The 20,882-nt window shown below is 59.6% G+C and overlaps 1 protein-coding gene across 2 annotated transcripts in view; it reads right to left on the bottom strand.

Moving 5' to 3' along the window:
• Window positions 1-20,882, bottom strand: part of ASS1 (argininosuccinate synthase 1) — a 53,440-nt gene that overhangs the window by 14,289 nt on the left and 18,269 nt on the right. For both annotated transcript variants that reach the window (XM_045042828.1, XM_011288374.3), the window contains exons 6-12: window positions 20,414-20,470; window positions 17,857-17,931; window positions 14,599-14,669; window positions 14,030-14,060; window positions 8,741-8,831; window positions 5,784-5,868; window positions 5,184-5,248 (exon numbers count right to left, since the gene is read on the bottom strand). In XM_045042828.1, coding sequence (XP_044898763.1) covers window positions 5,184-5,248; window positions 5,784-5,868; window positions 8,741-8,831; window positions 14,030-14,060; window positions 14,599-14,669; window positions 17,857-17,931; window positions 20,414-20,470 — 475 coding nt within the window. The remainder of the gene's footprint in view (window positions 1-5,183; window positions 5,249-5,783; window positions 5,869-8,740; window positions 8,832-14,029; window positions 14,061-14,598; window positions 14,670-17,856; window positions 17,932-20,413; window positions 20,471-20,882) is intronic.

Below are 20,882 nucleotides of genomic sequence, written 5' to 3'. Positions count from 1 at the left end.
AAGCAAACTGCTCCTCCTTCCAACTTTCACGGGAGGCCTGCCTGGAAGGTGAGCGCCCAGGCACACCCACATCCATCGCGGGTGCGCACCCTGCTGGCTTTGTCTCTAGAACACGGCGGGGGGCTGACCCCACAGTATCACCTGAACAGCAGTCACGTGCGATGCGAGGAGGACACCTAGACTGCCCAGCCAGGAAGACCTGTGACCTGCCCCAGGGCCACCTGCTGCTGGCCCAGGATAGCTGTTTCCCAGGAAAGGAGCAAAGAACGTGCCCGACGGCTGCGGGAAGCATCCGGGCAAGAAGAAAAGCCATGGCCCCTGACGCGCAGCAGCACAATTAATATTCCTGCTCCCTTTCTTAGGTGTTAAAGTTAACCGTGACTGATCAAAAAGCTGTTTTCAGGTCGCTGCTGTCGTGTGTGCGCGTGTGCGTGTGCGTGTGTGTGTGTGTGCGTGTATGGTGTGTGATAGGGAGAGAGAGAGCGTTTGAAAGATCTCCCCTCTCCTCTCCACAGGGGTAGGGGGGTACAGATGATTTCTGTGTATTCCTTCTGGAAAAAAAAAAATGACTTCAAAAAAAAAAAAACAAACAGTGACAGAAACCTGATGCTAAAAGACTATGGATTTGGGGCTTTTGACAGTCGGCATACAAACCACTGCGCGAAAAAGGAGGAGGAAATGACAGGTGAGTCGCTGTCGCGGTGGAAGAGACAACAGACATCTTCGCAGTGACATGCACAGCGGATCCAAGTGTCTATTTTCATCTCCCCGTGTTTACAGGAAAAAGACAGGGGTGTCAACGGCTCTCTGCGGAGCAGCCTCAATCACACCGTAATTACTGCTGGGGCGGGGGGGGGGGATGGGGAAAAGGGCAGGGATCTAGGGGAGGCTGGCGGGGGTGGGGGGGGGTGGGAGCGAGAGTGGACCGAGGAGGAAGTGGTGGGGACCAAAACACTCCTGCCGCTGCTTCTCTGTTCCCGAGGCTGCCAGGTTAACCGGACCCGCACAGCTTGGCAGAACTGAGTGAGATCCACCAGTGAGCTGGGGTCCGGGGCAGCGGGTGGGGATAGGGGTGAGGGCGCCTGGACCAGAGGTGGTCTGCTTTGGGAAAGCAGGATCCAGAGGGAGAGATTTGCAAAGACCCGGGGAAGGGAGGCTGGCTGGAGCCCAAGGGCTCCCCTCTTAGGTACCAGGGCCAAGGATGGAAGCGGTTGCCATGGTAATGGGGAGGCAAATCATGGTGGGTCTCCAGCCGTCCTCTGTGCTCCTGGTGCCCTGCGAACCCCAGCCTGGTGAGCAGTGTGGGCCTCTGAGGGTACAGACATCTTTGTTGCATAACTCTCTCTCTCTCTCTCTCTCTCTCTCTCTCTCTCTCTCTCTCTCTCCTCTCCATCTGGAACATTCCATCTGAGCAGAGCCTCTGGGAGGCCCGGACAGGTGGGCAGGCAGGTGGGTAAGTGGGCGGGCAGCCCTTGGTTTTTCTTAGCCAGAAAGTGGAGGAATCATCGGGAGGAAGTGAGACAGGAGGGGAGAGTGGGAGAGAGATGGAAAGGGTGGAGGAGAGAGGGACAGGGGAGGGAAGAGGAGAAGCAGGCAATGAGGAGGAGAGGGAGGGAGTCGGCAGGGCGAAGAGGCAGCAGCAGGCAGAAGTGAGCCGGGGAGGGACAGGGCTGGGAGCGAAGAAGGGAGCCGAGGTGGTTGGAGAAGAAGGTGAGCGGAAGGACAGGAGCTGGCGCCTTCCCTGCTCCCCTCCTGCCTGCCCTGCCCCCCTTCTCCTCCCCACTGATTTCATTTACTTCACTTAATTAGCCCCCCTCCAGAGTTAAAAAGATAATGTGATAATGACAACGTGAACCGCCACAATACAGCAAAAGCACTTCCGTCTGCAGCCTCCCCAGCCCCCTGCCCCTCTGACCCCACGACCACCCCAGGCTCAGGGCAGTGGCACTGCCCAGCTCCCTACCCAACTCCCACCCCCCCCACCCCCCAAAAAAGAAACCAAGCCCTTTAACGAATTTCAATTATGAGCTTGGTAAAATCAATACAAACGACATTTTCCCCTTGTACACGGAGCGACGGACAATAGCGTCTTCCTGTTCTGCCCTCAATATCGTTGACAATTAACAGCTTCTCCCATTACGGTAGACTTAATAAAGACCTTGTCGTGTGGACATCCCCAGCACCCTCATTTACTCCCCCCCTGCTCGTTCATCCTCCCGACGAATTACTCAGAGTGGAGACGTACAAACAGGACACCGCCCGAGAAATCGCGAAGCAGCTGTCTCCTCTCACCCGCTCTGATCCAAGTAAGAAAACAGGCAAATTACAACTTCCAGGGGGTAAGATCACCCAGGCCGGCCCCACCTTCGACAGCTGGGGCCACAGAGAGGGAAAGCCAGTTGCTAAGGTCACACAGCAAGTTCTTGGGAGCCGAATGTCGACTGTCTGCTCCAAAGGCTCTACAGCTCTCGGGCTCAATTCTGTGCCTTTAGGGACGGCTCCCCACAGGTACACGCAGAGTACCCGGAGAGGCTAAGTCACTTTCCCAGTGGTGATGGAGCTGAGACAGGGACTCACATCTTCTATCGAAGCCCAGCCCTCCAATGTGCCTCCGTCAGGTTCCAGGGGCTCAGCTCCCCCTCAGACCTAACAGGCCACCTGGGGTGCCCCCTAACTTCTTCGCTAATCCCCCCAGAATGTTCCACTCCACCCTCTCTCTTCCACGTCTACCCGCTGAAGTCCATTCTCCTGCCACTGTCTCCAGGGTATCATTTCAGCATAGCCCCGTCCAGGCCTTCATTACTACCCCCTTCAAGTTTACTCGACTGTCCCTACTTTGCGGGATGCCATTCCACAGAGTGACCTCAGGCCAGTCCCTACCCGGAAGGTGATTCGTTTTCACCACAAGTGCCAGTCCCGGTCGGTTGGTGTCACTCTCCAAAGCACCGAGACACGTCCACAATCCACGAACGATGGCTCGGGAAGGTCATGACGGCAGGTGCCATAGAGGATGCCTCTGAGCCACACTGAGCTCCCCGAGGGCACAGGCCACCCTTGACCTTCCAGCATGCCTCTGTGACTGCTGTCATTTGTGGGGCACCTGATCCCACTGTGCAACACGGCCGGAACCTGGGTGTGCCCCACCCCCAAGTTTCAGCTCTTGGCCTCAGCCCCACGCCTCTCTGGGTCTGGGCATCCGTCCTGGCCTTGGTTTCCCCTTCTGTCAAATGAAAGTTGCGGATCTGTGGCTCCCCAAGGTCCGCCTAGATCTGCCTCGCACGATTTTACATTGTGCTGTCTCCCAAGGGCAGACGGAGACAAAGGGACGTTTAATTAGACGGTAATACAGGTAAGAGACAAAGGTAAGGGAGGATAAAAGGTAGCAGCTAATTAGCAATATTGTTCTGACAAGGCCTTCCCTGAGAGTTTCAATTAGGTTGCTTCTGGAAGATAGTAGCTGTGTCCAGGAGGGGACAAAAAAAAAAAAATCATGGGAAAGAGGCTAAGCAGTCACTTTGCCTCCCTCCTCCCCGCACCTTTGGAGACACATCCAAACAGGTCATAGGCAAAAAGATCCGACCTCCACCCCCGTGCCTACCACGGCACACGTGGGCCAACCGGGGCCCCGAGCTGACAAGTCAGAGGTCACCGGGCAAGCCTGGGCGAGCCTGAGTGACAGCTCCCACGCCCTGCCTCCCGGCCCAGCACGCTGTTCTGACAGCTGAAATCTGGCCATCAACTCTCTGCATCTGAGAATCTTCGTAAAAATGTCCTAAAGGACAAAGCGCCGTGACTATCCCTTGGCCTGGCTGCCTTTGGCTTGTGTTATCTTTTTAAATTGGCCCGAAGAAGGGGCGCCTGGGTGACTCAGTCGGTTAGGCATCTGACTCTTGGTTTCTGCTCAGGGCATGCATGATCTCACGGCTTGTGGGTTCGAGCCCCACGTCCCCCCCTGCGATAGCAGTGTGGGGCCTGCTTGGGATTTTCTCTCTCTCCCCCTCTGTCTGCCCCTCTCATCTCGCACGCGTGTTCTTGCTCGTGCTCCCTCTCTCCAAATAAGTAAATGAACTTTCAAAAATAACATCAAATACGGGGCGCCTGCGTGGCTCAGTCGGTTGAGCGTCCGACTTCGGCTCAGGGCATGATCTCACCATTCGTGAGTTCGAGCCCCGCGTCGGGGTCGCGCTGACAGCTCGGAGCCTGGAGCCTGCTTCACATTCTGTGTCCCCCTCTCTCTCTGCCCCTCCCCTGCTCACACTCTGTCTCTCAAAAACAAAGATTAAAAAAAAAATGTTTTTAATAAAAAATAACATAAAATAAATCGAACCTAAGCAAAGCAAGCTGAACATCTGTCAAAACAGGGGACCCCCCCCCCCCCCGAGCTCACCACCAGTATTTAAAAAATCAGGGGCTCGATTTGGGGGCTTTCACTGCTGCAAGATTTCCCTCTCCCTCTTAAAGTTCCCTAAGGAGGCAGCATTGCTTTATATCATATGCTGACAGACCCAGACCTGCGGGGATTTGAGATCCCCTTGCATGGGGAAACTGAGTCCCGGAGGGGAGGGTGTGGCCTGGGGACTGATCGGTCTGACGCCCCTGTGAGCGATGGCCGGAAAGCCACAGGGCTCTGCTTACTAAAGAGAAGATACAGGCACCCGTTTGGTTGGGACCAACCTCTCTCCACTCCTGGGCCAGCCAAAGGCAGCTACGGGCCGCCTAGCCGAGGAGTCAGCTGCCCCAAACCCAGGCGCAGGCCCCCCTCTCGTGACCAGCAGCGCAGCCCATAGCGCCCACCCCTGGCAGGATTCCTGCCCTGCTGGGCTGGCGGCCTCCTCAAAGAAGCCTTAATGACTGTGAAATCGGCCCTGCATGGTCTGCCTCCAGACCTGGCCGACCCACCCAGGGCACAGGAGAGCCTGGCTTCCAGGCCCGTCCCTGGCCTCCCCTCGCCTCTGAGCCCCTCCTGGACCCCCAGCTTCCTCCTCACTCTTGGGACAGTGCCTCTCACGATGCCCTTGGGAGTCAGGGACACACGGCCCGCTATCCCCGCTTCACAGGGGAGAAACGGAGTCTGGCGGGGGGGAAGGAACCTGCCCCGACGCCCCGATGGGATGGCGATATGGGGGGGCTTCTGGAGTCTCTGGGAGCTGAGACATGCCCCCGAGGGCGGAGAGCAGACTCACCTCGGGACTTCATCCCGATGAAGCGGTTCTCCACGATGTCGATGCGGCCCACGCCGTGCTTGCCCCTGTGGGGAGAGCGGGTTCTTGAAAACCAGATGCCGTCGCGAGGATGCGAGTCGGAGGCCGCCCTCTTGGCTGGGCTCTCAGCTGCGGGGCGCCAGAGCCACAGAGCCACATGGGGGGGGAGGTGCCCGGCACCATCGCAGGATCCAAGACTCAAGGGACATCTGAGCCAAGTCACCTGCTTCAACCGCCCATTGCACAGGTGGGGAAACTGAGACCCCGAGGGTGGAAAGGATCGCCCGGGTCACGCAGTTGAGTTTGCCACTTGTTACCTCCGTCCTGAGGCCTTGCTTGGCACCAGCCCTACCCCCTGCTCATCTTTCCTTCTGTCCCGGTCTCGGGTCGGACGGAGGGCTCAGAAGCTCAAACCAGGAGACCCCCTGCCTACGGGCTGTGCCAACGGCCGCCGGCAGGACCCAGGCGCATCCCCCTTGGCCCCGAAGCCCCAGGCCGTGACCGTCAGCCACAGTGGCCTGTGCCAGGGCTTGCCCGAGATGGTGGTCTCCCAGGAGGCCGGGAAAGGCTGCGGGCACTCACGCGACTTCATTCAGGTACATGAAGAGCTCCAGGGACGTGCGGTGGGTGGTGCCGTCTTTGACGTTGGTCACCTTCACGGGGACCCCTAGGGCAGGAGGAGAGGGCGGTGGGCCTGCGGGGCCGGAGCTCGGAGGAGCCTGTGCCTGGCACCCCGCCCTCTCCCTCCACCCGCAACGCCTTAAATGGATGTGACAGATATAGACTCCAAATGACTCCTTGAAAAGCCCTGTGCAGGTTGGGGCCTGCTGGAGGGAGAGACGGGGCGAGAACGCCCCCCAGAATGAAAGGGAAAATGCAATAAAAACGCGCCCCCCACCCTTCCCATTCTCTCTGTCCCTTTTGCATTTAGGGGCTGTGAAATTGGAACCAGCCCTGAACTAATTGAATTTCACGCTCCACCATTGTCTTACGCCCGGGCACCTTCTGTCCCACCAGCTACCCAGGCCGCCTGGCCGAGATGCGGAGGGGCTCGGGCTCATGCACGCACATGCGCACGCACACACACACACACACACACACACACACTCACAGCCCCCTGCCACGTCTGCCAGGTGGACCCCCCGGACCCCGCACCCCAGACCTCCACAGCCACAGCCATCCGATCGCCGGGGTAAAGGGGTGCCCGCTCCAGCAGGCGAGGTGTCGGGAGGGGTCCGCGAATTCTGAGAAGTCGGGGCTGGGGTAGCAGGAAGGCAGGAGGGAGGTGGCCGCTGCTTGGGGAGGGGAGGGCAGGGCCGAGTCAAGGGGGGCAGTGGGTGGGTTCAGGGTTGACTTTGAATAGCAAGGGGGCACTTTTCTGGAGCGGTGTGAAATGAGCAATGAATGTATCAGGGGGCTAACAAGAGAGCTGTAACAGTGACAAAGAAAAGCTGTTCAAAGTTGGCGGATAATCCCCCACCCATCTGCCCGGCTCATTACCATGTAGCCAGCGACCGGGGGCCAATCAGCCTCTATAGCGGCTTTCCAGTCTTTATTAGCCGGGCGCCGCTTGCAGGGGCTTCCCTCAAGGCGCTGTCACCTCGCCATTCTTCACCCCCATTTCCAGGGGTTTTATAACTTGGTTGTAAATTGCTATTAAATGTAAGTCTGCCCAATAATGAACCTTAAGCCCCTCTCGCCGCTGCCCGCCTCTCCCCTCTCCCTTTCTCTCCCTCCCGGTCCTATTATGGCCTTCGCAGGGGCCTTGGATGGGGGCCTGCCCCAGAGAGGAGCTAACATTGTCGATGCTGCTGCCGGAGAAAGCCTCTTAGCCTTTAAAAATAGTTAATAATTAGATTAAAACTTCAAATAAATTAACTAGAGAGTGAATGGGAGTAGTCGGGGACGGCTCCTCCCGTCTGTTTTTTTGTTTTTGCTTTTTTTTTTTTTCCAGACGGTTCCCCCAATCATTAAAATGGATCACGTTTCTTCTCCAGCTCAGCCCTTGGGGCTGCCCTATTTCTGGAAGAAAGGCTGCCAGAGCCTTGTGTCCGGGACCCCGCTGCCGCCTGCCCGCCTCTCACCCTCTCCCAGGCTCCCCGGCGGAACCTGCCGGAGGTGTTGCCTGGGTCCCCTCCTGCCACCTTCTTCGAGATGGTGCCCGGAGATGCCCCATGCCTGCGGACCAGACCTGGGTCAGACAGAATGGGCACTTAGGGCTTCATCTACCTGCGGGGGCGTCACACCATGGGCCCTTTGGTTCCCAAGTGGCATGAAATTCAAGCGTTTGAATGGATGCGGGGGGTCAATGAAGACGCCCGCTGGCTTGGCCAGGTTCCTGGGAAAGGCCAGGAGAGGCGGATGATCCGCGTACTAACAGCCTCTATTTCCCACTGTCTCGCTCCACACACCATACTCAGCACCTACGAGCATCATTTCCATGGCCTGTTTTATAAGAAAGTGAGCCCGAGGCCCAGAGGGGTGAAGTTGGCTGTCAAGGTCACACCAGCATGAGTGAGGCACAGATCTGAACCCCCACCTCCCCTTCCCCATCCTAGGTCTCTGAGGTGCCCTGGGAGGGACCATGTCCCTCTCCCTCCGCTCTGTTCTAGCCCAGGGAGTGGCCTTGTGGATGGACTGTCCAGCCTCCTTGTCCAGACTCAGGATGCCCCCCCCCCCCACCCCTTGCTGGATCCTCTAGCTCCTGCCTAGCACCACCTCCAGGAAGCCTCCCCGATTTCTACAGCTACCTGGGCAGGTCCTCTCCTTGGGTGCCCTGAGCCCTCACTCTGAGCCTGGTCCCGCCCTCCTCATTACCAGGCTCACCTTGCCTTCCCGTCTGTCCTCTATGGCAAGAGGTGTGCCTGGTGCCAGGCTCGAGACTGGGCACTCAGGCCGGGCCAGCAAACACGTCTTGCTGCTAGCAGTGAAGCTAGGGAGATCAGGACACCCACCCAGGGCCAAAGCGAACAAGAGTGGTGGCAGCTTTGAGTCTGGGCTAGGGGGTGTGGACGGCATCGAGCCTAGGGCTAGCTGCGGCTTTCGCTGTGGGGTCAGAGGGGCCCCCCGAGGCTGGCTCTCTAAGACCCGCCATTTACTGAGCACCTCCTTGGTGCCGGAACCCTGTAGCAGACACGCCCCTTTCAGACCTCATTCCATGCCATGAAGATGCCGGGCGGCGGATGCTTTTGTCACCAGGTTACAGAAGGGGACACTGAGGCCCAGGATAGCTGAATGACTGCCCCGAGTCCCAAAGCAGCTGGCAAATGACTGCCTGGGGACTGGAATGCTGTCACGTCAGAGCTGGTGCCCGTGAGCCCATGTGATGGGCCACTGAGGGTGCTTTTCTCTGAAGCCTGGGGGGCTTCCGTGGACCACGCCATCTGGGGAAGCGGGGGCTGGGAAACCTGAATTCTGGCTTCCGGGAACACAGGAGGGATGGAGAGGGCTCATGCCCAGGCCTGGGCACAGGGGAAAGGAGCCAGGACCCCAGGGCCCCGAGAGCCCGCCCCCTCGGGTCCCAACAGGCGGGCACCTACCTTTCTTGAACTCGATCTCAAGGATGTCAGGGCTGTTGGGGGCTTTGGTGGGGTCCTGGGTCTTTGTGTAGAGGCCTGGAGGCGCTTGGTTCTGATAAAAGACAGAAAGAGGTTGGAGGCCGGGGTGCCCAGAGCCAAGCTGTGCCCTGCCAGTCCCCGCACCCACCTCCCGCAGAGATCTGCACCCCTTCTCCGGAACTAGGGGGCTACGGCCCCTGCCACCGCCTGGCACGGACCCATGGTCCTCCCAGCCCCCCAGCCAGGAGCCGGCCTCCCCCCTGCACCCCCCCCCCACTTGCCAGGGGCCTGGGAAACAAAGGGCTCAAGAAATCAGACAATTTTTCCCCTCAACTTGATCTCATCTTTTTCTTCGACGCCCCCACAGCTGGAGGTAGAATAGAATAGAATAGCAGCAGAGGAACAAGTCAGGCAAGAAAAGTGTGACTTTGGAGGAGCGAGGCGGGCGGGCGGGTGGCAGCGGGCTTCCCGGGAGCGGGCGCTCGCTCTCGCAGGCGCCGGGAATTGGGGTTTATTCTGCACTGACCGCAAAGCTAATGACTACGCGTGACCCCAGCAGGTGCTCCGGCAGGCCGAGCCGTCCCCGGGGTCCCCGAGGTTAATACTCACAGGGAGAAAAGAGAAGAGTAAAGCAAAAACCCATTTGAAAGCACATCAACCTTTATGTATATTTTTCCTTGGGCGTGTTGGAAAATGGGCCTCTCGTCTTGATCCAGCGGCAGAGGGACCGTTGACTGCCTGGGGCTCCCGAGGCCCTGGCTACCCGCCCCCCCCCCCCCCCACACACACACATACTCCCCGCCGGCCCAGGATCCTTGCCACTGAGGGGAAGGGGGCCTGCCTCTCAGCTTGACTGCTCTAGTCTCTTCTGTGGGCACCCCGGACCTAGCAGTTTCCACCTGGGACACCTTGGGACACATAGTTCCTTAAATCTTTGCTTTCAGAACCCTGCAGACATTCACGGGTCTCTTTCTACCTGCAGTTTCTTTCAGGTTCCCAGCAGCCCCCTTTGGTAAGGTCAAGTGCTATCATCCTATCTATAGATGAAGAAATAGAGGCTGAGCAGGGAGCGGGGGGGTGGACCATGGCTGCAACTAGGTTCTGTGCAAGCCTGAACCCTGCCTGGGACAGGGAACCCCGAGGCCAGCCACAGACACGAGCTGGGTTTTAGACTGGTGGGAAATACCCTCAGCCAGGGGTCAGGATCTCCAGCCCGGGGCGGGGGGGGGGGGGGGGGGGGGGGGGCTTGGGCAAGTTGCTTTGCTTCCTTGGGCCTGTTTCCCTCACCTGCAAAATGGGGAAACGATCCCTGCCCTTGACCATCTTCCACCATAAGCACACAGGGTGGTTTTTGTAATTTTTACTGGGCGTGCACATCACCCAAGAAAATGGCAGGGAGGTCGGGTGCAAATTGTGACCCGCCCTGCAGGGGGGGTATGGCAGCTGGAACAGACCCCCGGTGGCGTCTGCTTCCAGGAAGAGCCTGTCCAGGAGAGGTGGGCCGGCAGAGGTGCCTTGGGCCCCCTCACCTGTGGTCGCTTTGCTTCTTGGCTGTATGCCCAAGTGACCAGCCATCCTGGCTCCCGCCCGCCTAGGCACCCCTCAGTCCTGGGCAAGGGGGATGCTTGGGCTTCTAGCTCCACCTCTGAGCTCACACAGGGGTCTGCGGTGGACCCCTCACCTCCAGATTGCTGCACGACCTGGGCCCGTCTGTATCCCTTCACCTGTTTCCATCTGTAGGGTGGGAATAAGCCTCCGGAGCTGACCTCGAAGACAGACTCAGGGCAGAAGAGGGTCCTTCAGGACCTGATGCCTCCACGGCAGAGATGGAAAACCCAGGCCGAAGAAGTGGCTTGACCCAATCATATTGCCTGCCCCCCCCCACCCCAGTGTCGACTCTAGACTCCCTGTTCAGTGCTCTTCCCATCACCCCCTGCCGTTCCCCAGCTGGTTTCGAAACCAAAGGGCTGAGAAACAGCGCGAGGGATTGGGCCAGAGACAGCCACCATCGTGCACGGTGGGGACAGGCTTCGCGTGGTTTCAGAGAAATGCCCAGCTCCCCAGGCACCGCTGGGTCCCCAGGCACCGCTGGGTCCCGCCGACCACCGCATTCCTTGGGCACAGGCAGGCCCGATGACAAACCGTCCTTGGCCAAAAGGCAAAGTGGAGAGCAGGGCTTGGACCTCTGGGTGTCCCCCCTGACTCCGCAGCCCCTTTCCCCACAGCCCAGGATGAACTCAAAGCGGGGTGCCAGCGCTGAGAGTCCCCGGTCCCGCACCCACGGCTCCTTCCTCCCACCCCCCCACCCCCCCACCCCAGCGCTGCCTGACCTCCAGCCGCGCTTCTCTGCGAAGCTGGGATCGGAGGACGAGATGGCCTGTACTTGGGAGGACAGAGGAGGCGGGCAGAGCCGCTCGGCCAGCGACCCACACTCCGCGGTGGACGTCGGATGCAGCTGTCCTGCCGGCTTCCGACACCCTGACAGCGCCGATTAAATAAAATAACTAAATAGAAATCAAGTGACATTTGCTTTGCATTCCGAGGTGGCTGGGCGCCTGCCTTCTTTTTTACTCTCCCTCCTAAAAGCCCAGTTCAAATGACAAATAGTTTGTTGCCGAGTATCAATACCATCTATCTATTTATCCCTCCCAGCGGGAGGGCTCACTTCCAATGTCATCTGGGGGGGGGGCTGGGGGGAGGGAAGAGAGTGAAGAAAAAAAAAGAGAGAGAGTGGGGGGTGGGGTGGGGGGAGAGGCCGAAAGAAAGCATGAAACAGGGCCGAGGAGGAGAAATTGGAAGCAAATGGCCCATGAACTAAACCATGATGTAGAGGCATGATCGATGCTGAAAATGGTTTATTCATCCATCAGATATGGCGGGCCGGCGACTGAATGAACTCTTTCACTGTGTGCCGTATGAAGTTAAAGCAAGTAAATTTCTATCTTTCTTCGCATTAGCTGCCTCATTGCCCTTCAATCAGCCCTCACGGAGGCAGAAAATGGCTCCGCCATCTGCCTTCAGACCCTCCCTTCGGCAGGTCTTGGGGCTTTTTTTGGAGAGGGGGCGGGGGGCCCCCTGTTCCCCTGAGCTGTCTCCCCATCTCCTCCCAAGGGGGCCAGGGCTGCCGGTGGGGCGGGGGGGGTGGTGGAGGCTGGCACCATGCACAGGGCATCTAGAGATGCAAGGGGGGGGGGGTCCTGGGGTTTAGGCTGGGGGAGCCCCCCCACCCCTGCCACCAAGCCGGGCAGGCCCCGGAGAGCCGGACCGTGGGGTCCTCAGCCTTACCCCACACTGCTCAGCGGGAATGATGTTTCCTCTCACTCATACCCAGCCCAGCCTTCCCTGCCCGATGAGAGGGGTCCTGCGAGGATCTCGGCCCCTTTATCCCCCAAAGAATCTTTGTGTAAGGGGGGGGGGGCGGGGAGCTCGGCTCTAAGATCGAGGTGTCGTCGCCCTGTGCTAGGGACAGGCCAAGAGCCGCAGAAGGGAAGGGCTGGCCGGGGCCTCCCACTGTGTGCATGAGGAATCAAAGGCTCAGAGAGGTTGGGTCACTTGCCCGAGGCGGCACAGCCCCAAGTGGCAGAGTCAGGATTCAGAGCCCGGTTTCTTAGCTCTGGGCCTGAGGCCCCAGCCTTCCCAACTTGAGCGGGTGGCAGAATTCCTACAAAGACACTCTTTGGCCCTTACGCATCCATCCACCGCCCTCGTTAGACAGGAGGCCTGAGGGGGAGGGTCTGCCCAGGGTCACACAGCCATCTGCACCCCTAGCACTGCCCAAGGGGCACTTTCCCCTCTGGCCTTGGCTCTGCTCCCCGCGCCCCCCAGCCGCCCCTTGGTGGGTGAGAGTGCCACAGGATGTTTGGAGAGGGGTCGGGGTCACAGCCTGCCTCTGCACAGCTCTGCCTCTGCCAGGCTCAGCCTCCCCCGCCCCCCTTGGCGCTGACTGACTGGCTAATTAGGGGTGGCTGGCCTGAGTGTCACGGGGTCAGCAGAGCATGAACTGGAAAAACCTGTGGCCAGCAGGCAGCAGCCCCATGGGGCCATCAGCCCCCAGGGGGCAAGGGTGCGGGCTCTCTTGAGTGACACATTGGGCAGAGCCGAGTGTGGGTGGGGGCGGGCAATGGGGGAACCACGGAGGCAGGAGGGCCAGCTCCCGAGATGGGGTGCCCTAGCAAGGCGGTGGGGTGGGGGGAGCCACTTAACTTTGGGCCTTGGTTTCTCCCTTTCCTCTCCCGTAAGATGAGGACTGGCTTATGGCTAGGAGCCAAGGAAAGGAATCCAAGAAGAAGCTAAACCCGGGCCTGGCCCCAGAAATGGTCACTGGGAGCTGTTACAATATCACCCACAATGCCGGAGAGGCCTGGTCCCTCCGGGGGCCCCCCCCAGGACTCCCGGCAGGGGCTCCAGCTCCCCGACCCTCACCGGCACCACCAGGGCACCCCCCGCTCCAGCTGGCCTTCTTGGATCCCCCAGACCCCGCTGCCCAAGCACCCCCCACCCCACACAGCACACTTCTTCCCTAACGTCAGCCACCCAGCAGCTCACCCCACCCCCAAACCAGCCGCCCTGGTGTGGGGCTGGGCCAGGGAATGGAGACACGTTCCCTCAGGGACAAAGAGATTTTTCTCTTCCCAGGATAGATTTCGTCCGGGTCCCCCCCATCCCTCACCACCCACCCCCCCCCCGCCCCAGCCCCCATCTCCCACGGTGGCAGGGGGAGATACAAAGGGAAACCCCCCAGGGAGAGAAATCCTAAACTTCAAACAGGGCTGAGGCCCAGCCTGGCCAGCCTGGGAGGCTGGGGACCCGGGATCAGGGCGGCCTGCCTCAGGCTGCGTGGAAGCAGAAAACGCAGACAAATGGGTCCTGGGGCTCTAATCTGTACCACCCCCCACCCCACTGCAGCACTAGCGGCCTGAGAGCTGGTGGGCACAGCCTGGGCCCTCCTACAAGTGTCTCATCTGCCTAATTGCTTCTTTATTGTCTTACAATCACACACTCTCTCCATGCTGTCCTGAAATATTTCCTTCCCCTATTCATCTCGGGCGGCAATTAGAAAGAGAGCCAGGGAGTGGGGGGGGGGGGTGTCTCAAAACGCAGCAGCATGGAGTGGGGAGGCGGTGATGGGAGGTGGGGGGCGGTGGGGAGGATCTGGACGCAGGCAGGGCTCGGCCCCAGGCCCACACCCGGCCCCCGTGAAATTTCAAATTAGGCTACAATCACATCAGACAGCATCAGCCCGTTCACAGGAAACGGGGTGGGGGGGATTACCTTGGGGTTCTCCAGGATTCCAGCCTCGTAGCTGCAGGGGGGGAGGGAAGACAGGGGATCAGGTGGGGAGGGGCAGGGAGACGCCCCCCGCCCCCACCATGCCCAACACAAGTCTGCCCTGCCTTTCTTTCTCTGCCAAAGCAACCGCTGCCAGCCCCGCCTGGAACATTCTGAGCCCACCATAGTTGTCTGTGGGAACTGCAGGTTGTAGAAAAGACCCTGGGACGTTTCCCTCAATCTTCTGGGGGGGGCACGCCCCAGGGCTTCCCATCTTGGATGGGGGGCGCTTCAGACATGCTATTCTCTCTGCTTGAAACACTGCGTGCACCTCGGCCGGTCCAGTCCGTTCTCATCGAAGTTTGAATGTCAAATGTCACTTCCTCCGAGAAGCCTTCCGGATACCCCCGCGGAGGCCGGGTGCCTATCATCCATCTACCCCCCAGAGGGCCGTGCAATGAGCTACAAGTGGGTCGGTCCACGCATGCGGTCACCGTGACATCTGCCCCGCGCAGGCAGGTGCTCCCTGACACGGGGCGGGGCAGCGGACAGGCGGGGGACGTCTTCCTTACCTGATGTGCATAAGGTTCTCGTCCATGCTCCACGGGTTCTTGGGGGTGACCGGGATGGGGATTCCGTGTTGCTGTAGGTAAGAAGTGACACGGGGGCGGGAGTGAGGCAGCGTGAAGGAGGCCTGAGGGGCAGGTCCAGCTGCCTTGGTTTTTTTTCCAGGCTTCAGACACACTGGTCACCACGCAGTCAAGGCCAGGGCCCCGCTCTAGTGTCCCTCCCCTCCTCCAGGCTGCACGGAGAGTGAGGGCCCTGCGGCTGGACGCGCCCGTGCAGAGACCGCAAGATGGTGTCTGCGACGTCGTGGAGTGGATACTGACCTTGGAGGTTCCTTCCAGAAGATTCTGAGCATTAGAATGGGTCCCCGACCCTCTGAGCGGGAGGGGAGGGGGCTGGAAGGGTCCAAACTTCCACCGCGGAAGCCATCTGTGCCCGCGTGGTACTTTCTGTGCCCCAAGCAAAGGGCCTCTAGCCCACAGCACTTGTTTACGATACGGGCCTGGCACTTTCTGGGAGGCACCCCTCTCCCCCTGCCTGGAGCAACGGCCACACCCATCACTCTGCAACCCTGCAAAGAACATCCTGGGCCGATCCGCACCCTCTCCATCCTCCTCTCTTGGTTCCAATCGTGTTTTGCTTCCCAAATGGTTCCATCCGTCGTGCAAGGAGAAATCTCATCCCACCTGAGACCCTGGGTCTGAAAGGCTGTTGGTGATCTCACTGTGAAGGCCCTTTCCGAATAAGGAGGAGGCTGACCCCCTTAGCTACCCCACGCCGCCCCGGGTGGATATTTGGCCGGAATCTAGTGCATACGCGTTACTGGGCAGAGGCAGCTGAGGGGCCCAGCCAGGCCCCTTTAAGGCAGTGACACCTGACGCTTTGCCTCCAAGCCCCCTTTCGGCACCTTGCCCTCTGTGGTCCTAGACCTAGCCAGCCCCAGCCCCGTAGCCCCCACCAGCACCACTCTGCCTCTCCTGGTCGGGCCACCCTGAGCCACACTTATTCCCACGACTGTAAGAGTCCAGCCTCCTCCAGGGAGCCCCTGGGTTTCCTTCAGCCCCACCTTAAAATTTCAAGGTAAATGAAGCTAAAAGCCCTCTAAGTTGTTTGTCTCAAGCTTTACCAGGGGAACGTTACTGTAAGTCCGTACCTACTCGAGAATTTGTGGGCAAACAGAACACCCCATTTAGAGGGCTGCTCAGCGTTGGGGGGCCGCCTGTCTCCCCGCCAGGTTGCCAAGAGTCAAACGCACGTGCTGGCCTTACGCTCCCTCCAGGTAGAGTGGGCCAGCTGTGGGGACCGGGACCCTGTGCGGGCGCTGGCATCCCCGGGCTGGGGGCGGAGAAAGCCAGCAGATGGGTTCCCTGCAGCCCGTTTGGGGGGATGGTTTGGAAACACTTTTGCCTTCTTTCCCACTGGGGCTCCTTGGTCGTGGTCGGAGCAAGGAGACGAGAGAGGGAAGGCAGGATGGGCAGCCCCTCCAAAGAGATTTTTGTCTCCCCTCCCCTCTCTGTCCTGAGGCTCCCCCCCCACCACCCCGCCCGCAAAGAAATTCTCACTGCAACTGAGACAAAAAAAACCCTCGTCAACATGTATTGCAGCAACTGCCCTGCTTTGTAGCCCCCCCCCCCACCCCGCTTGTCCGCTGGCTTTTTAAAAGAAACTAATTAGGGTGACAATGCTGAGGACGGGTGGTTCTGAGTGTTTTCCCCCTTGGACGATGGCTTGGGGGGGCTGGATGGAAAATGCAGGCAACACATGTTTGCGGGTCTCCCACCCCACCTTTTGGCCTTGGTAACTTACGGGTCTTGAAAGCAGGGGTTTTCAAAGCCCCATTGATTTTTTGTCTCAGCTGAATCAGCTGCCTGGCTCTGAATTTTGGACAAAGCCTGGTTGCTGTTCAGTGATTCTAGTCATTTCCTGGGTGCAGAAACACGGCCTCCCTCCCAGAACGCGCTCAGACTCACTGGAGCTCAATGCAGATACTGGCCGCCCGTGGAGGGGCGGGGCGGGGAGGAGAACCCAAGGCCTGGGGCCCCAGACTCGCCTGTTCCTCACCCCCCTCCCCAACCCCCCCCCCCCCCCCCGCCATGCTCTCCTGTCCAAAGGTTACTGGGGACAGAAGCTCAGTGAAGTGACTTCTCCCCCAAAACCTGGGAAGGAAATGCATCTTTGCTGGGAAAACCGGGAGCCGCTTTTGTGTGGGGCTTAACGGAAACGAAGGGCCACGCGTGGGGTCGTCCTGGCCCTCTCTTGAACCAGGACCAGGACGGCAGTCGTGAGAATGTAGTTCGGGGTGGGGGTTCCAATTCATTATTCTTAAAGATGAAACGTGTTCCATATTCAGGATCAAGGAGACGAAGGGCTTGGGGGGGGGGGGGGGGGGAGGCCCTGTCAACCCGGTTCTCTTAATAGCTCTGCTATTTGACAATTTGTTTGGCAACATATGGGCTTCCTCTCGTAAACTCCCCTCTTAATAATAAGACAACAGATGGCCCAGGAGATCTTTCCTCCAAGCCCTCCAGGTCTTAATGGGATGCTGGCGGCAGGGGCAGGGCCGCGTCCCCGCCGGGTCCCCTACCACGCGGCACCTTGGCTGCGGTGAGGGCTCACAGCCAGCCCTGGTGACTGCTATTTAAAACCTGAGCAATTTTCTGGCGTGTGCAACGAGTCGCTTTCCCCCCCCCCCCCACCACGTCTGATTGATTGAGGCTGTTTGTCAAGAGCTGCCATTGAGTCGCTAAAAAGAAAGGTGCCCTGGGGAGCGGCTAAGGATCTTGATGCAAAACTTCTAATATGTTTTATTGCAACTTGTACTTCAAAAGGGCTGGCTCGACACAAGCCTTTGTCTGCCACTGCCCCTCAGCGTGCCTACCTGTTCCCTGCAAAGCGCCGGGGACCATTAGCAGCCAGGTAACGGAGGGCCAAAGAACACCTCACTCACACCTCCCACGGAGGGGGAGGCACGGGGTGCCTGTCACCCTCTGACCTGGCGGACTGGAGACTCTCCGTGGAGATGCCCAGCCCAGGTAGTGACCACAGCGCCTGCCGTGGGGCCGGCCCAGGGGACAAGTGTCACAGGGGAGGAGGCAGCTGGGACAGAGATTCAGTACCCCCCCCCGCCACCCCCCCCCCCGCCACCCCGGGATAAGGATCAGCCTTAGCCTTGTACTGCTGGTCCAGCCCCTTGGAAGGGATATGCCCGGAGGGCCAGGGCTGGGGGTGATGGGGCGGGGGGGGGGGGGGGGACTCAGCCATACCTTTGCATACTCCATCAGGTCATTGCGGCCCTGGAACCGGTTGTAGAACTCAGGCATCCGCCAGGGAGCGATGACCTGGGCATGGGAACAAGGAGTCAGATGTGGGAGAGCCCAGATGCTGGCTTCTTCTGGCCCTGGGGCCACAGAGCTGGCCTCTCTGTTAAGGGGCCCAAGACTCCAACGGTCACCTGGGTGGGGAGTCCCCCACTGCATCCTCCCCGGAGAGAATACAGTCCGTGTGGGGTGGCCAGTGGTACCCCATTAGGCACGGGGAGGACAGGACCTGCTACACTGGAGAGGGGGGCGTGCTTTTTAGAGGCCCAATCTCCACGGCAGGATGGCCCTGTGGCCCCCAGCTGGGTTCCCTGGCTTTCCGGGCATCCATCTCTCTGAGACTTGAGGGTTTAAACCAGACAGGCCTCGGGTTTCCTACTAGGACCCCCGGTCAGAGGGCTAGCAACCCCTGACCCCTGCCCGGGGTCGGGGTGGGGGGCGGTCCACACCACTGCAGAAGCCCTGCAGGGCTCAGAGACAACGCATGGTGCTCTCAACCCATTTCTCTTGTCCTCCTGCCTTCTGCATGCCGGAGCTGCGCCGGGTGGGGAAGGGAGAGGAGTCACAGCCTGACTGAGGGGACTGAGCTCATTTCGCGGGGGGCCCCATCAGCCTGGGGGTGTAAGGGTCAGGCCCCCAAGAAGAGCCCCCCCCCCCAGCCCTGGAGCCAGCCAGGCCCCTGCCTCTGATGGCAAGCTGCCCCTGGCACAGGCTCGGCCATGGGGGGCACCCTCTGGTGTCATCTCATCTCAGCTTTGGCCCCGGCCCTCAGCCCCATCCCAGCCCCTCGGCTCGGCCTCTGCAGACCGAGATCCAGAAACCAGACACCTTGCCCTCCTCCCCCAAGCTGCTGTGGGAACCCAGGGAGGGGGGGGGGTCAAGAGAAAGCCCCCATGGCCACCGGCCTGCGACAAGCTAGCAAGCAGCCACTGCTGAGGGCTTCTTAGCTGCCCCGTGTTTGGGGACCATTAGAGCTTACCTCCAGGTCACTCCCACCCAGCAAGCAGCTGCTGGCTGGTTAAAGGGACAGAGAAAGATGGTCTACTTTAAAAAAGGGACACCTGGGTGGCTCAGTCGGTTGCGCGTCCGACTTCGCCTCAGGTCATGATCTCGCGACTCGTGAGTTCGAGCCTCACGTCAGGTTCCGTGCTGGCAGCTGGGAGCCTGGAGGCTGCTTTGGATTCTGTGTGTGTCTCTCTCTCTGCCCCTCCCCACTCACGTTCTCTCTATCAAAAATAAGCATTAAAAAAAATTTTTTTTTAAATAAACAAAGAAGGAAACCTCTTAGGGCTCCTTCAGTGCTCAGGAGGAGAGACATCTTCTGCAGCTTTAGCCTGAAGGGACCTCGAAGGAGCTCAGACCTAGGCCTGTCCTGCCCAGTCCGGCAGCCAGGAGCCACGTGTGGCCACCGAGACCCGAAACGTGGCCGGTCCCGACTGGGACGTGCTGCCACCGCAAAGCACAAGGAGCTTGAAGACTCAGAACGGAAAACATCTCACGAGTAATGTGTTCACATCGATGGCAGATTAAATGACACCACTGGGGTACACAGGGTTCAGGACATACGTGCAGTACATATTATTACAATGAGGTCACCCGTCGCTTTTTATCTTGTGTTTTTTTATCGGTTTGTTTTAATGCGACTGCTAGAAAAATGTAAATTACCCATAGGGCTCCCATTGGTGGCACATTACAGCTCTGTGGCCCAGGCTTGTCTACTCATTGTATGCCTGGAGCCTGGCCCAGGGTCTGATCTGAGTAAATACAGAAGGAAGGAAGGAAGGAAGGAAGGAAGGAAGGAAGGAAGGAAGGAGAGAGGGAGGGAGGGAAGGGAGGGAGGGAGGGAGGGAGGGAGGGAGGAAGGAAGGGAGAGAGGGAGGGAGGAAGGGAACAGATAAGATAGATGGACACAGGCCCAGGCCCCAGGCCAGCCTGGGGGGGGGACAGAGGCAGCGGTGGCCGACACACAGCCCTGATGTGTGCTCTCATGCCTGGGTGACAGGCCACGGGCAGGGGCGGTTGATTCCCCAGATCCTGGTGATTTCCAACCAGGAAAGGATCCAGGATGCAGGGGGTCAGGGCTCAGGCAGCCGGAGCAGAGCCAGAGCCTTAGCTGGGTGGCCCCGACCCTGGGTGTGCTATGAGCTCCTAGAAACAGGCCAACATGGTCCCAGAACTGTTCCGGCCTGGAACCGAGAAGCCGGACCCGGGAGCACCAAGGACCCTGGCCAAAGGGCGGCTATGTCTTTTCTGTCCAGTGCTCTGACCTACCCAGGCCCCTGGGCAGCACCTTCCAGGAGGACTAATGGTCAGAGAGGGTGCTGTGGCCTCTCAGCTGGCGTGAGCACAGCGTCTCTCCCGAGCAAGAAGGGAACCACCCACCTGGAGACTCAGGGGCACTCTGTCCCTGTCTGTGGAACCTCCCAGAACTCCACACCCTGCCCTCCCCCGCCGGTGACATTAGCCCCCAGCACCCACCTTCGGGGGAGGAACAACAACTTACCTTAATCTGAGGGGCCAGTGAGTAGCAGGTGAGCTCAAACCGGACCTGGTCATTTCCCTGAAACACGGAACGGGGCGGGGGGGGGGATCACTGGGAGCCACAGGACAGGGGCTGGGGGCAGGGATGGCACCGTGTGACGGCCGACAACCTGCCTGAGGGCTGCTCAGGGCAGGCCCACCTCCAACCCCGAGATCTTCTGAGGTGGGGACTGTTATGAGCCTCCTTCCTGGAGAGGAAGCCCTGGCCCCTGCCCTTTAGGTGGAGTCAAGATCAGAATCCAGGACTCCGAGTACACAGCCGAGTGGTGTGGGTGTGGGGCGTGTGGCCCGACGGGGGTACACCTGTCTGGGAACACGGTAGGGCGAGCACACGTATCATCACGTCTGTGCACACTTCAGGGGGTGCACACATGTGTGAGGCGGGGGGTCTAGCCCCGCCGAGATCCCCGTCCTCCTCTAGGGAGCCCCCA

The sequence above is a fragment of the Felis catus genome, chromosome D4, assembly GCF_018350175.1.
Source record: "Felis catus isolate Fca126 chromosome D4, F.catus_Fca126_mat1.0, whole genome shotgun sequence".
Classification (NCBI taxonomy): Eukaryota; Metazoa; Chordata; class Mammalia; order Carnivora; family Felidae; genus Felis; species Felis catus.
Note: the sequence above shows the minus strand (reverse complement) of the source record. Positions and strands in the feature narration are given on the sequence as shown.